This window comes from Octopus bimaculoides, chromosome 16, assembly GCF_046866305.1.
Source record: "Octopus bimaculoides isolate indiv1 chromosome 16, ASM4686630v1, whole genome shotgun sequence".
Classification (NCBI taxonomy): Eukaryota; Metazoa; Mollusca; class Cephalopoda; order Octopoda; family Octopodidae; genus Octopus; species Octopus bimaculoides.
This window is the reverse complement of record NC_142943.1, coordinates 48,276,101-48,289,896: the sequence shown is the minus strand read 5'-3', so window position 1 is coordinate 48,289,896 and position 13,796 is coordinate 48,276,101. Positions and strand designations below refer to the sequence as shown.

General features: G+C 34.8%; 1 protein-coding gene across 10 annotated transcripts in view; it reads right to left on the bottom strand.

Moving 5' to 3' along the window:
• The window catches only part of LOC106869581 (protein BANP), a 37,419-nt gene that overhangs the window by 11,657 nt on the left and 11,966 nt on the right, over positions 1-13,796 (bottom strand). For all 10 annotated transcript variants that reach the window (XM_014915379.3, XM_089364741.1, XM_089364745.1 and 7 more), the window contains exons 3-13: positions 10,910-11,132; positions 9,365-9,462; positions 8,537-8,706; positions 8,300-8,364; positions 7,074-7,097; positions 6,044-6,100; positions 5,021-5,113; positions 4,537-4,612; positions 3,807-3,970; positions 1,026-1,276; positions 1-49 (exon numbers count right to left, since the gene is read on the bottom strand). The exon at positions 1-49 is cut by the window's left edge and continues 104 nt beyond it. In XM_014915379.3, the coding sequence (XP_014770865.1) occupies positions 1-49; positions 1,026-1,276; positions 3,807-3,970; positions 4,537-4,612; positions 5,021-5,113; positions 6,044-6,100; positions 7,074-7,097; positions 8,300-8,364; positions 8,537-8,706; positions 9,365-9,462; positions 10,910-11,132 (1,270 nt within the window). The remainder of the gene's footprint in view (positions 50-1,025; positions 1,277-3,806; positions 3,971-4,536; positions 4,613-5,020; positions 5,114-6,043; positions 6,101-7,073; positions 7,098-8,299; positions 8,365-8,536; positions 8,707-9,364; positions 9,463-10,909; positions 11,133-13,796) is intronic.

Here is a 13,796-nt window from a genome sequence, read left to right as displayed (position 1 = left end):
AGGCTTCACCTTGCATTGTAACAGCTTGCTGAATATCTAGTTCACTCTGCTGCAAAATAAGAAGAAATAGATCAATTCAACATGGTTTCACTCACAAATTAATAAATGGCAAAAATGATGATGATGATGGTGATAATGCCTTTTTATTTTTCCTAGCCATGGGATGAATATTCGTCCCAAGATGACATCTCTTATGGATGTACTCAATACTACTTTATTCATGCATGTTGTGAATAATAGCTTCCCTTCATTGCTATAGATTTCCAATGGAAGAATCACTGGTTCATTGCATTTCTGGTGTCAAGCAAGATTGACCAGGGAGAATTGTGGCACTGGAATGCACATTAGTAAAGTACCAAATGAGCTACAATAAAGAATACAGTTCAGAGTTCCGCTGGTCCTGTCACGCTCATCAACACTACTTTTAATACAATATCATCTTTCCATATCATCCACTTTATACCTTATCATATTAACCTGTCTGAGAGAACCCTTGAATCTATGATCCATGTTCATTTATATTACAAACACCAACTTAATAATGACAAAATTATTTTAATAAATTCTTCATTATTTTCAAAATTAATTGAAACAAAAGCATTGTATTTCAACAGAAGTTTTGTAATGAAAGGGTCAAATAATATTTTTATTAACCGTACTTAACTGTATGTGTGCACAAATGTGTTATGTATTTTATATGTTTGAGAGTTTGTGGTGATTATTTTCCTTTTATATTTTTACAATATTCACAAACACTACAGGATAAAGAAAAATTTCCCAGAAAGTTGAGTCGCCAATCAAGTTCAATCCTAGTCATAGCTATTCAACGTCACTTACATTAACAATGTATCGGGAAAATGTATAAACATCACAAATGTTTCTAAATTTTTATAAACCTAATCAACTGGCTGAATACAAACAGACAAAATATATAAAAAAAAATTTTTTTAAAAAACAGGCATCCGATGTCTGATGCTATATTCATCAGTGCATAATTAGAGAGAAATATTTTCATTGCTTCTCACCTGTTGTATATGAAATTTTGTGTCTTCATGTAGATTTGAATCATAAAAATTACTCTGTGAATTCACGACTGAATTAAAATTAAACCCTGCGTTATGAACATAACTTGGTGGGGCTCTTCCACGGAAAGCCTTTACAGCAAGAGGCAAACCTCTTAACTTTCTCCGGAAAGCTGTTCTACATTTGGAGTCTATGTTCTGTTTGATTCGTTGCCAGTCAGATTCATTGATCTTAAACCGTTGTATTAAATGACCTAAAAGTGAAAGACAAAAACCATTAGGATATTAAAAGACAACTTTAAATAGTTAGTTTAACTCTTCTGGCATTCAGATTACTCTATCAAATCTAATACTTGTTTTTTCACATTGTTTTGAATTAATCATACATTTTCTCATAGCTTCACAATTATAATGATAAAAAGCACCATTTGAGTGTGGTTGATGTTAGTGCTGCCACACTGGCTCCCCACATAAAAAGCACCATTCGAGCGTGGTCAATGTCAGTGTCACCTGACTGGCCCCGATGCCAGTGGCACGTAAAAAGCATCCAGTTATACTCTCGGAGTGGTTGGCATTAGGAAGGGCATCTAGCTGTAGAAACCTTACCAGATCAGATTGGATCCTGGTGCAGCCTACTGGCTTACCAGTTCTCAGTCAAACCATCCAACCCATGCCAACATGGAAAGAGGATGTTAAACGATGATGGTGATTGTTTGTTTTTAGAATGACATTGAAAGTAGATATGAGGGACCAGATATGGCTGGTTTGAATTTTAAAGGGTTAAGATTAATATAGATTGATTTAGAGCAGAGATAAAACAAACTCGATATTATGTTCAATAATAAGGCAGTGAATTAGCGGAAGTAGCAAGTCACTAGACATAGTATCGGTGTTTTGTTTCATCTCTCTGTTAAAATAAATACCAATGGCATACCTAAGATTGATTCAATTGTCTATAACCCACTCCTGCAAAAAGTGGGACTGTCTTTGCACCAACCTTCTCTCATGATTTAACCCCTCACCTGCTAGCATAAAGTCGATCTCCTCTCCCTTGGGGTTCATGGTCTTGCAAGCTATATAGTGACCACACCAGTGTTGGTAGTCCAAAAAAAGCACCCCATACAAGCTGTAAAGTGGTTGGTGTCAGGAAGGGCATTCAGCCATAGAAATAATGCCAAAGCAGACACTTGAGCACAATGTGGTCCTTGGACCCATTGAATCCTGTCGAACCATCCAACCCATGCCAACATGGAACCTGAACATTCAATGATGAAGATGCATTTTGATTGAATGAACAAACAGTAGAATCAACAATATTAGACTGCAGTTTTATCTGGATCATTGCTTATTCACTCAATGTCTCTTCAAATGCTTCTTCATGAAATAAATCAATAAAACCTCAAGTCATTATGACCTAAAATTTGCTTTTTTAAGAAAATCAATCATTATTGACATTTTTTCAAAGCTATCTTTTTCTTACATATATTTTCTCTATTAGGCAACTTGTCTCTTTTAACCTTTTAAGCATTTAAACTGGCTACATCAGGCCCAAATATTCTACCTATTTTATTTTCAAACCTGCCAGATCCAGCCTCTCACACCTACCCTATAATGTCATTCTAAAATTAAACAACCACATCATCAAAATCTTAATGCATGATCAATTCAAAACATTGTTAATAAACAGGTATAACACTTGACAGAGCAATCTGAATGCTATCGGGTTAATGTTTGAGCTTAGAAAACTTGACAGAAAACGTTTGTAGATTCTAAACAATGTTGCTTGCTTCATCCAAATTTCTAAAATTTCACAAACATAAATTCTTGAAGTTTTCCATTAAAATACTCAGTTTTGCCTAATCCCCAAAAGGGAGTATAGATAGAAAGGATTGATGGGAATCAAGCTAGTTTCAACTGATAAACATCATACTATAATAATTAATATACACACAGTTACATTACACACAGAAATAACAAAAGAAACCTTGTTGTACATTTCTTCAATCACAAAATGGATTTGCATTGATTAATGTTTCATGTTTATATCACTTCAAAATCATATAATAATTCTCAATCCAGTTCATTGATTATTGCAGTGTCAAACATCAAAGATATTTTGATTGGATTTCTGTTGATTGAATCTACACAGAAAATATAGACTAAAAATTTTTATTAAAGAAATTCTTAGTCAATATTTTTCTTAGCATAAAATTTCTCTTTGTAAATAATTTTTTCTGTGAAGACTTTAAGTATTCTGAAATTTAAATATTGGTGCTTATGGTCACAATTGGATATATTTGTATTGTATAATTTAATGTGTCTTTTGGATTGGATTGCTAATGTTCAGTCCACTGCAGGACAAAGGGCTCAGCATGTTCTCTCCACAAACCACAGTTTGATGTAGAGACTATAAATTTGAGCTTGATAAGCTTACTCTGCCACACTGGCTCAAGGTGACTTAGCAGAGGGAATGTATTTTTAATACAAAAAAAAAATTAACTATGATGTAAATGTCACTAATTGAATACTTTTTAAGTTTTACACACACACACACATATATATATATATATAAAGAACAAAGCAATATTTTTTACAATTCTGCAAAACCAAATCAATATTAATTTTGTTTCCAAAACATAAACATTGCAAGGTCGATAAAATAAAATACCAGTCAAGTACCATTATCAATTAAAACGCCTATACCTTCTTCTAAAATGCATGACATTGTATCAGAAATCAATTATAAACAAACTAATAAAAGTTCACATTTACAGGATTACTTACACCATATGCCATAGATCATCAAAGGATCCAACTGCTTCTTGCCATGTTTACCCATACCAGACAGATTAGAACAAGCTTGTGTTTCTCGGTCAAACAAATAATCAAGTAGAGTCAATGCCATTTTTTCAGCTGTTCGACAATTAGAATGAATATGAAGAAGGTCACTGAAAGAAGACAAATAGGAGTTCAAAACAAAAGATAAAGATTGAAGTATTCTGTGTTTAACAGAATGATTTTTTTAATATCAACATCATAGAATTCCTTTTGAAAATTAGTTGTTTCTAAGGAGATGACACCAGACCTTGAAGTTGTCTGAAAAAAAAAAGATACCAACAACAGTTGTTAAGCAATGATGGGGGACAAACAGAAGCATAAAGACACACACACACACACATAAATAGATAGATATGATGAGTTTTTTTTCAGCTTCTGTCTACCAAATTCATTCACAAGGCTTTAGTCTGCTTGGGGCTATAATAGAAGACACTCACCCAAGGTGCCACACAAGAATTTTCAGGAATTTACTAAAATAACTTTGTCATTTTGAAACTAGTGTTTGGAAAATAACTTCATAAAATGTTCTTACATAAAATCACAACAAAAGGTTTTAATTTAAATATGTAAACTTTAAAAATGAACAGTTTCACATCACAGGCCAAAAACAGGTTGGAACAGAAAAGGTTAGAAAGTTAAAAAGGAGATGTGATTTATTAGCAATAAAAATATTTACCTTGAAGATATAGGCACACGCACCCGCATTTCAAGATTAAGCTCATCACCAAGCCAGCACCCATTTGGATAATCCTCTAAAAAGTGAAAAGAGAAATATTTTTAAAAAATCATAAGAAAATGTTCTGAAAAGCAGTTATATTTGTGTAACCATACATCATCATGACAGACAGACAAATAGAGACATGTCAGTAGAATACTCAGCCATTGGCACTCTGGTACAGCAGAGAGGTAGGACTGTTGATTGTAAAAGTGCAGCTCAATACCAAAATCAATGCAAGCTTATAGACTTAATTATTCTTATCTATTTCTAATTCTTTAAATTATTTTAAAAGTTAGCAAACTTTATTACATAATTTTTGCTAAAAGTGTCCCAATGAGTTTTCTGGATAGTTTTTTTTTTTTTGTTGTTTTTTTTAATTAACAATTATGACACAAATAAAACAGAAAACACAAATCTAAAAGTGAAACTGGAATATAGTTACCTTCAGAATTTAATGTTATTAATGTAACATTTGGACCAATATTTCTGAAGTTACTATCCACATTTGAATTGAAATCACTGGGAGTCAACAACTCTGAAAAAATGAATAAAAAATATATGAAAAAAATTTGGATTTTAAATGTGCAAGTTACACTGGATGTTGTTGGAAAAAACAAGCAAAATAGCTACACCCTGAATGTAAAATATATTTCACACGCACGCGCACACACACACACACACACACACACACACACACACACATATGTGCTTTTTATGTGCTGGTACCACGTAAAAAGCACTCAGTGCACTCTGCAGGTTGGTTGGTGTTAGCCATAAAAACCATGTCAAAACAGACACAGTGGCCTGGTATAGTCTTCTACCAGGCCAGCTCCTGTCAAACCATCTAAACCATGCCAGCATGGAAGGCAGACGTTAAATGATGATGATTGTGTGTGTATGTTTATATATGTATATTAGAGGATGGATAAAATATTATTATGCTAAGATATAGCCACAGGCATGGCTGTCTGGTTAAGAAACTTGCTTCCCCACCACGTGGTCTTGGGTTCAGTTCCACTGCACAGCACCATGAACAAAAGTCTTCTGCTACAGCTCCAGGCTTGTGAGTGAATTTACTAGATGGAAACTGAAAGAAGCCTGTCATATGTATGTATATATACATATATATATATATGTTTGCATGTGCCATTGTCTAGACAATCATCATGTGATGGTTGTAGATGAGCATCATCATCATACAAGCAAGGTTGTTTGTTTCCAGTCTTCCGTGGAAAACATAAGTTGATGGTTGGCAACAGGAAGAGCATTCAGCCATAGAAAACCTGCCTCAACAGATTCTGTCTGAACCATGCACAAATGGGAAAATGAGTGGTAAATGGTGACAATGATAATGATGTATACTGCAATTTATACATAAGCTTTAAAAGTTAACCACAGACAGAAATTGCAAGTTTAAGAAAATAAGATTACATAAACACACATATCAAAGAATTTATATACATACTGCCTTTCTTGTCTTTGTTTTCTAATTGCATGGTTTGTAAGATATCAGAATCTATTCCTAAAAAGGAAATTAAATAAAATAACACTGCATGATCTAAAAAAAGGTAAGACAGATACACATGGCATATTTTACAACTAGGTAGCTATTGGCATGAGAGGCATCCAGCTGTAAAATCAACTGGTTCAATAAAAAACATCTGAACTATGTAAACAAGGATAAAAACACTAAAGGTGGTGGGGAGTGAAACTTGGAGATGTAATTTTTTTTTTTGAAAAACGATTAATTTGTTTGAGAATTGTAAAGAAGATGAAATGAAAATATTATTTTGAATAAATTAAACCAGTAAAAAAAATAAATACAAAAATAAGGTGTGGATGTGTGTGTGTTAGGTAAAAAAGGCTGCATAGTTACAAAATGATTGTTAGTCAGTAAGGAGTCATTCTCAACATAGTCACTGAAAATATCCCTTAAACATATGATTTTTTTCTGATCAATAAAGAGGATTTTATCTTCATGTAACATGTTGAGAAAACTGAGACACATTGGTCCTTTAAAGAAAGCCTTCCCAGTGCACTTTGCACGTTTGTGGTACATCACTGATGCAAGTGGAAAAGTTGAAGTATTTCAGAGTTGTATTCACAAGTGATTGGAGACAGAAGACTGAATTAGATGCTAGAATTGCAGGTGTACCAGTTCAGCATTCGATCCTCAGAAGAGGAGAGGTTAGTAAAAAAAACAGAGCCAAATTTGCTGTCTTCAATTTGGTTTTCATACCGATGAGGGGATGCTGAAAAGTTCGTGGCTTTGGATAAAAGAAAATACAGGAGGATCAGTTAATTATGATTTTATTCAACATATTCCTCTTTCAGATTCACACACTTATTGCAGCAGTCCTTCAGTTTTTCTAAGCCCTGTAAAAGAACTCGGAAGGTTGGGCCAGGAACTTTTCAGCACCCCTTCATATACTCACCTATGGTTGCGAAGGATGGGTAAAGACCAAAAGACATAAAAATTGTAAAATATGAATTACCTTTCTGAAATTGACTCTCATCCTCTGAAAAACAAACAAAGCATATATTAAAGCATAAATTTATAATGCATGATTGTCTTTGCTTACTAAATTATGTCACAATCATATGTGTGTGTCAGAACCTCCCAAAACTAGAAACCCTAATCATTATCTAAGCATAATTAGACTACCAACAAAGGGCATCCAAGTGTAGAAACTGTGTAAAAACAGACAATTAGAGCCTAGTGCAGCTCTCCAGTTGGCCAACTCCTTCAAACTGTCAAACCCATGCCAGTATAGAAAACAGACATTAAATGATGATGATTATATATATATATATATATATATATATATATATAGGAGAATATACAAATAATAACAACAGACGAGGACAGGTGGTGTAAATAACAAAAGTATATATTAGTATGACGCTCGGGAATACGGAAAGTCTTTGATGTTTCGAGCTACGCTCTTCAACAGAAAGAATACGGAGACAAGGAGAAAAACACGGAGAAAAAAAAATTGAATAGTGTTCAGTCAACGGTCAATCATATATATATATATATATATACATATATTCTCCGTGAGGCCCAGCATCTTGAGATCAGTCTTTATCACTTCATCCCACGTCTTCCTGGGTCAATGGACCAAGATGTCTGGCGATAAGAGGTTGTTGAGAAGACCTGCCTATGTCAGCAAAACTGAATTCTAGAAGTGCTGTGTGTCTCACCCACATTTAACAAGAAAACCTCTCACACACCCTTCCACAACAAACCAAACTACATCTCTGCATCACTTCTCTTCCTCATATTTCTGCTTCATGCACTAGGCTTACCTCTCACTCCCTAGTCCTGTTCTCTTCGCCCCGTCTCACTGTATCATTGCTCTCCGCTAGCCTTCAGTCTGTGTGTTCCACCCACACGCCCTGTCTCACTGTATCATTGCTCTCCGCTAGCCCTCAGTCTGTGTGTTCCACCCACACGCCCTGTCTCACTGTATCATTGCTCTCCGTTAGCCCTCAGTCTGTGTGTTCCACCCACACGCCCTGTCTCACTGTATCATTGCCATCTGCTAGCCCCTGACCTGTGTGTGTGTCCCACCCACACATAACAAGAAAACTTTTCACTCACCCTACCCCAAGTTATGGGAGCCAGAGACAAACAACATTGAAACTACTTAGAAATAAATTCAAAATCAATGAAACAGTAAAATAGTCAAAATAAAAACAAAAACGAAAAAAGACATACCACTATTTCTGTCTTGTGGAAGACCAACAATAAGGGCACCGGAACGCCGTGAAGGAGATGTGGAACTGAAATATTTCAAGAAAAAATCCAAAATTGCCTTTAAATCTCAATCTAAAATGTATGTTTACTATATAAACACAAAAAAATACTTCATTAGCATTTAATTAAAATTTTAAAGGAGTCTACAAAATTTGCCATATAACATTCAAAAACAATTTTTCTCCTCAAATTACTTACCCTCGTTTCGTAGCGTATGAAGTTGTATTGCTATTGCCACTCTTATTCTGATTTACCAATTCTAGTAGTTTAACTTCCAAATATTTTGTTCGTAATCCAACATTTTCAAGCTTGTTTTCTATACTATCAAGCCTTAAACAGATTGCCTTGTTGATATTAAATAAAATTTGCTGCAAAATAAGAAGTGTTTTTGTTGATTTTTCAATTAAAAGTATAAGATAGATTTTTATTTTTTATTTTTAGTACACATAATGTTATGAATTAATAAATTATCCTCTAACAACAAATTTGGAGAAAATTGAGTTCTGTGACTGTAGTAAGTGCTTTGTTCTGTTATTTAATAGCACATGGCTGTGTCTTGAGAAGTTCGCTTCTCAACTACATGGTTCTGGGTTTAGTCTCATTGCTCTACAATACTTTCACAAACATACACAATAACATCAAGTAATAATGCCTTCAATGTTTAAAATGAGCTGATGTTGACATGATTCTAATGTTTTTTTTTTTTTATTGTTAACCTCATCTTTAGAAATGAAACTGGTTTTAATATTTATGTCTACAAGCTTGATCTCTGATCATCATCATCATGTCCCTTCTTATTCCTAGTTACATACACAGAACCAGACAGGATTCCAGCTAGAACAGAGATCAAACTAATTAAAATGTAGTGTTAAAAATGTTTCATCTCCATAGATGAGGTTACTAGGATGAAAAAAATCATCACACAAAAACAATGACTTCAGGCATTGATAGAAGACCTTAGAAAAAGAACGAAAGAGGTTGTGAAATGTTCATTAAAAATATATCTAACAAAATATTATCTTTTACCTTTAACGATTGGTCCATATCAATATTGATATCTTGTTCTAACTTCATCCGCTTCTCTGCTGGCTCCCCATCACAGGAATCCTCATCTCCAGAAAAAACTGCAATCGTGTATGTAGATTAAAAATAAACCTGGATTATCCTAATCAGCAAGAATGAGTGCCTTCTCTCAGATGTCATCTCCCAATCTACAGTTACCTATTTTAGAGTATGCTCGTTCATTGGAGCCATGTTCACCATTCCTCCCCACCTTTCAACATATTTACTGTATGACAGTACTTTCCTCTTCAAGTGAAAATGAAGAATTTGGTGAGAGCTTGGCCAAAGAGAATAGAGACTATATTTAGTCCTTCCAGTTGTGTCAACCACACAACCTCTTTCATCATCTACCTTCTCAACTAAAGCTAGATGAAGGGATGAACTTCAAAGTGAACTTAGCTAATAACTGGATAAATCCTATATTCCACTGATAATAATAATAATTATTTCTACTCTATGCACAAAGTCTAAAATGTTGGTGGAGAGCACTAGTGGATTACGTCAACCCCAGTACTCAACAGGTACCCCCAAAAGAATGAAACACAAAGTCAACCTCAGCGGAATTTCAACTCTTAACATAAAACCAAAAGAATTTTGTCTGGCATGCTAGCAATTCTGCCAGCTTCTCACCTTTGGTTGATAATTTAGGTACAAAGCCAACAATTTTGAGCAGATGGGTGAATATCATCAACCCCCAGGGCTTAAACAGTATTTTATTTTATTGACCCAGACAAATGAAAGGTAAAATTGATTTTGGCCATGATGCCAGCAATTTTGAGAAGAGGAGGACAGTAAATAACATTAGTCCCCAGTATTTTATTTTATCAAACCTGTAGGAATGAAAGGCAGTCAACCATGATGGGATTTAAACTCAAAATGTAAAAAGCTGAAAAGATATTGCAAGGTACATTTTGTCCAAGACTCTAATAATTCAACCAATCTTCTGCCCAGTTATTTTAGCCTGTATTTCTAACAGAAAAGATTTTCCCATTGGCTGACTCATAATGGTTCAAGTCTGGACTTTTATCATTTTTGGCTTGCATGAAGTAGAACATCTTATTATAAAAATAACATCATTGATGCAAACCAACTCAAAAGAATACAAAAGACAAACAAATTTTAATGATGCATTAATTGGCAAGTATTGCCTATTAATGGATTGAAGGCACTGCTGCATCCACTATTTTTCAGTATTTGCTTAGGTCATTCTGGGCAACCATCCAAGCAATGTTCCATTCAGTCCTCATCTCTGTGAGATACTTCCTCATCCACTGCAACCATGTGGCATGTGGCTGACCAACATGAGTCAGATCCTCAGAGAACAGAACACAATACGAAGGGTCTAACTTGGAAAAAATCAAACAACATGACCAAACAGTCTGAGCTGACACTCCCAAATCATACAAGTGACAAGATAGAAATCAAATAAATTTTTAATTGGGCAAATAAGACAAGGTAAAATGGTAGATAACAAAGACAACAACAAAAAAATGATAAAATTTAGCTTACCTGAGTCATCACTCAAATCTGGATTGACAATGTGTGTCATTAAATGTGCTGTATTTACAACCCGAGGTGGTGGTTTTGCTATTGGTGTTTCGACATTAATAACTGAATTTGATACAGTTAACCCTTCAGCAACAGTAGTTGTGACAGTGTCTTCACCATCGACTGCTACATTTGTAGAGCCTGTCAAAGCCACTGTAGGATCACCAACTTCATTCATGACTATCTGAGATGATAGAGAAGATTACAAGATTACACCAATGTTTTTTATATGATTTATATGGTAGAAGAATATTTTACTATAATTCTTAATACAGTAAAAGACATGACAGAACTACATTCTTTTTTTTATAAATAATATTCATATCTTTTACTGCACGTGGTTACAGATCTGAATGTACACTAACCTAAATGGAATGTTTAATTAAACTAAACTTCAGATAAAGGTTATAACATTATTAAACAAAATAACAGAATGATCTAGTTAGATATAAAAACTAAAAAATTGAGAAACGTCTATTATAAAAGACATTCCAGCCATGATCATCCGATGTTTTTAGGAGCATATAAGACTATTATCTTTTAAAACAGTAAGATACGATAAGGCAAAACTGGTTGCTATTTTTAGTATGCTGAGCAATCAGATAACAGCTCCTTTGTTAGCTTGTATTTATTTGACATGGTAGATTGAGGCAAGAATGCCTAGCTATGATGCAAATACTGGTTTATTTGACTGGCTCTGCAAATATATCAAACAACAAATGATTTTGCTTTTGTTGATAAAGGAGTAGTTAAATGGTTTGCGGGATGTTCAGACTATATAAGAGGGTACAATTCACACAACGATCAGGATCGTCAGAGTTTAGAAGTATTTAATGGAGAGCTAGACACTAGCATAGCTGGAGTGTGTGCCACCTGGGGCAGCCCTTCCGTTTGCTGCCCCCAGACCCCACAAAAAACACATATTGCCTACAGCAACAGCCTACAACAGGATGAAAAGTACTGCCCCTTTAAAAGTGCTGCCCGTACTGCTCCCACCCCCAGCTATGCTAGCAGAGCTAGGTCCTTAACAGGCCTCTGTCCTTAGCCCTCTAATAATTGAAATAGGTTGCCCTTGGTAACTTTTGTATACCAATGACCTAATTCTCAAACAAGAATTTGTTAAAGCACTGTAGAAAAATCTTCAAACCTGTAGAAATGGTCTAGAGCATAAACAGTTGAAAATTAAAGAACTAATTAGTAACCAAAAGTACAGAATCCTGATGTCATCTGGGAAGTACTTTTGCTTGTGATGTAGGAACTCAATATTGTGCACTCAGTGCAAACAATATGTACATAAATAATGCAACAAGATCTCTGCCACACTGCCCAAGAACTTCATATGTGATAGATACACGGTAGATAGCAGAAGCTATACTCATAAAATGAAAAACAAGAATAGATCAGATGGCTGACTAGAAATAGTAAACTGTATTTGTTACCAAGATGACATATTATTGCTGGAAGGAGTTGTTGTAATAGTTGTAGTGAAACAGTAGCTTGAGCAATATAAGTTTACAATGTGGTAATCTTTTCTATAACACCATCACATAGCTTTTGTGTGTCTTTGACAGCCTACACTACTTCAAGCATTCAAACTAGGTCTTAGTTTCTCCAGTCTTGACTACATTAAAAAAAAAAAGGAGTAACAAAAGACAATCTCCAGTATGCATTTCTTTTCCATAGTTTTATCAGAACTTCCAAAATTAATGGGGAAAGAATGAGGGAGAAAAGAAATACGACTAATAGGTCATCCTCAGACTGGGACCCTAACTTAATAGGAAAAAAAATGGAAAGAGATGACACAGAGAATGAAATGTAGATTTTAAATGGAATTGGCTCCAGAGAGGTAACTAGTAGCACAAAGGAGAAGAAATATTTGCAGAATCTCCTGCCATACGATTACAGCAGCTGAATAGTGCCATTGTTAGTAGAGTGATGGGGGACCAGATTGGGTGTAGGAGCAGGGTCTGGTGAGTGCATAGACATAAACATAATGCTTTTAAAACTGCATTTTCACCATGACAGATGGGTCTTATTGAGCACAGTGAAATTCCACTCATTTCGGTCCTTTGTTATCTCCACCATGAGACTGAACATCTTGAGATCAGACTTCACAACTTCATCATGTCTTCCTCTTCCACAAGTTCCATCCACTTGGTACTTATTTATACAGCTGTCATCATCCATACACATCATAGAACCACACCTGTGCAGTTTTATTTCTTGCACACAACATCAAATGCACTTTATGCTCTTTCTCTCAACACATTTGCACTGGTATATGCACACCAATGTTGCACATTTACCAGAGCAAACTAGCTTCATTTCTTTCTAATTTTTGCATGTTCTCTGCATCCAGGGCCTACATCTTACAACCATGTAGCATTGCTGTTTGTACACAAGAATCATACAGTTTGCTTTTCAGTCTGAGAATGAGACCATTTATTACCCTGAACTTTTTCTATCTTATTCTTATTCTAGCAACTATACTCTCAGACATCCTCCTCCACTGCTGAGTAGGTAACCTAAGTAACACAAATTATCTACTCCTGGGCCATTGGAGAGAATCTATCTCTTGTGTGTTCTTAGTGTTTATTCCTCTAGTACATCTGCTGCATACAAAGGCTACTTTCTCTGTTAGCCTAATAGAATCTCTCATCAAGGTTAAGATGACAGGAGGGTAAAAGGAATTAAAAAAAGAAGTGTTACACACATCCACACAAGTATAAATAATGCAGTTTAAATTTCAATTGCATGGCAAATAATTAGTATTTAAAACTCCATGTGTATTCCTGCATGACCAAAGGTTGGATTGATCAGCAAATAGGTCAGAGTACATACAGAAAGT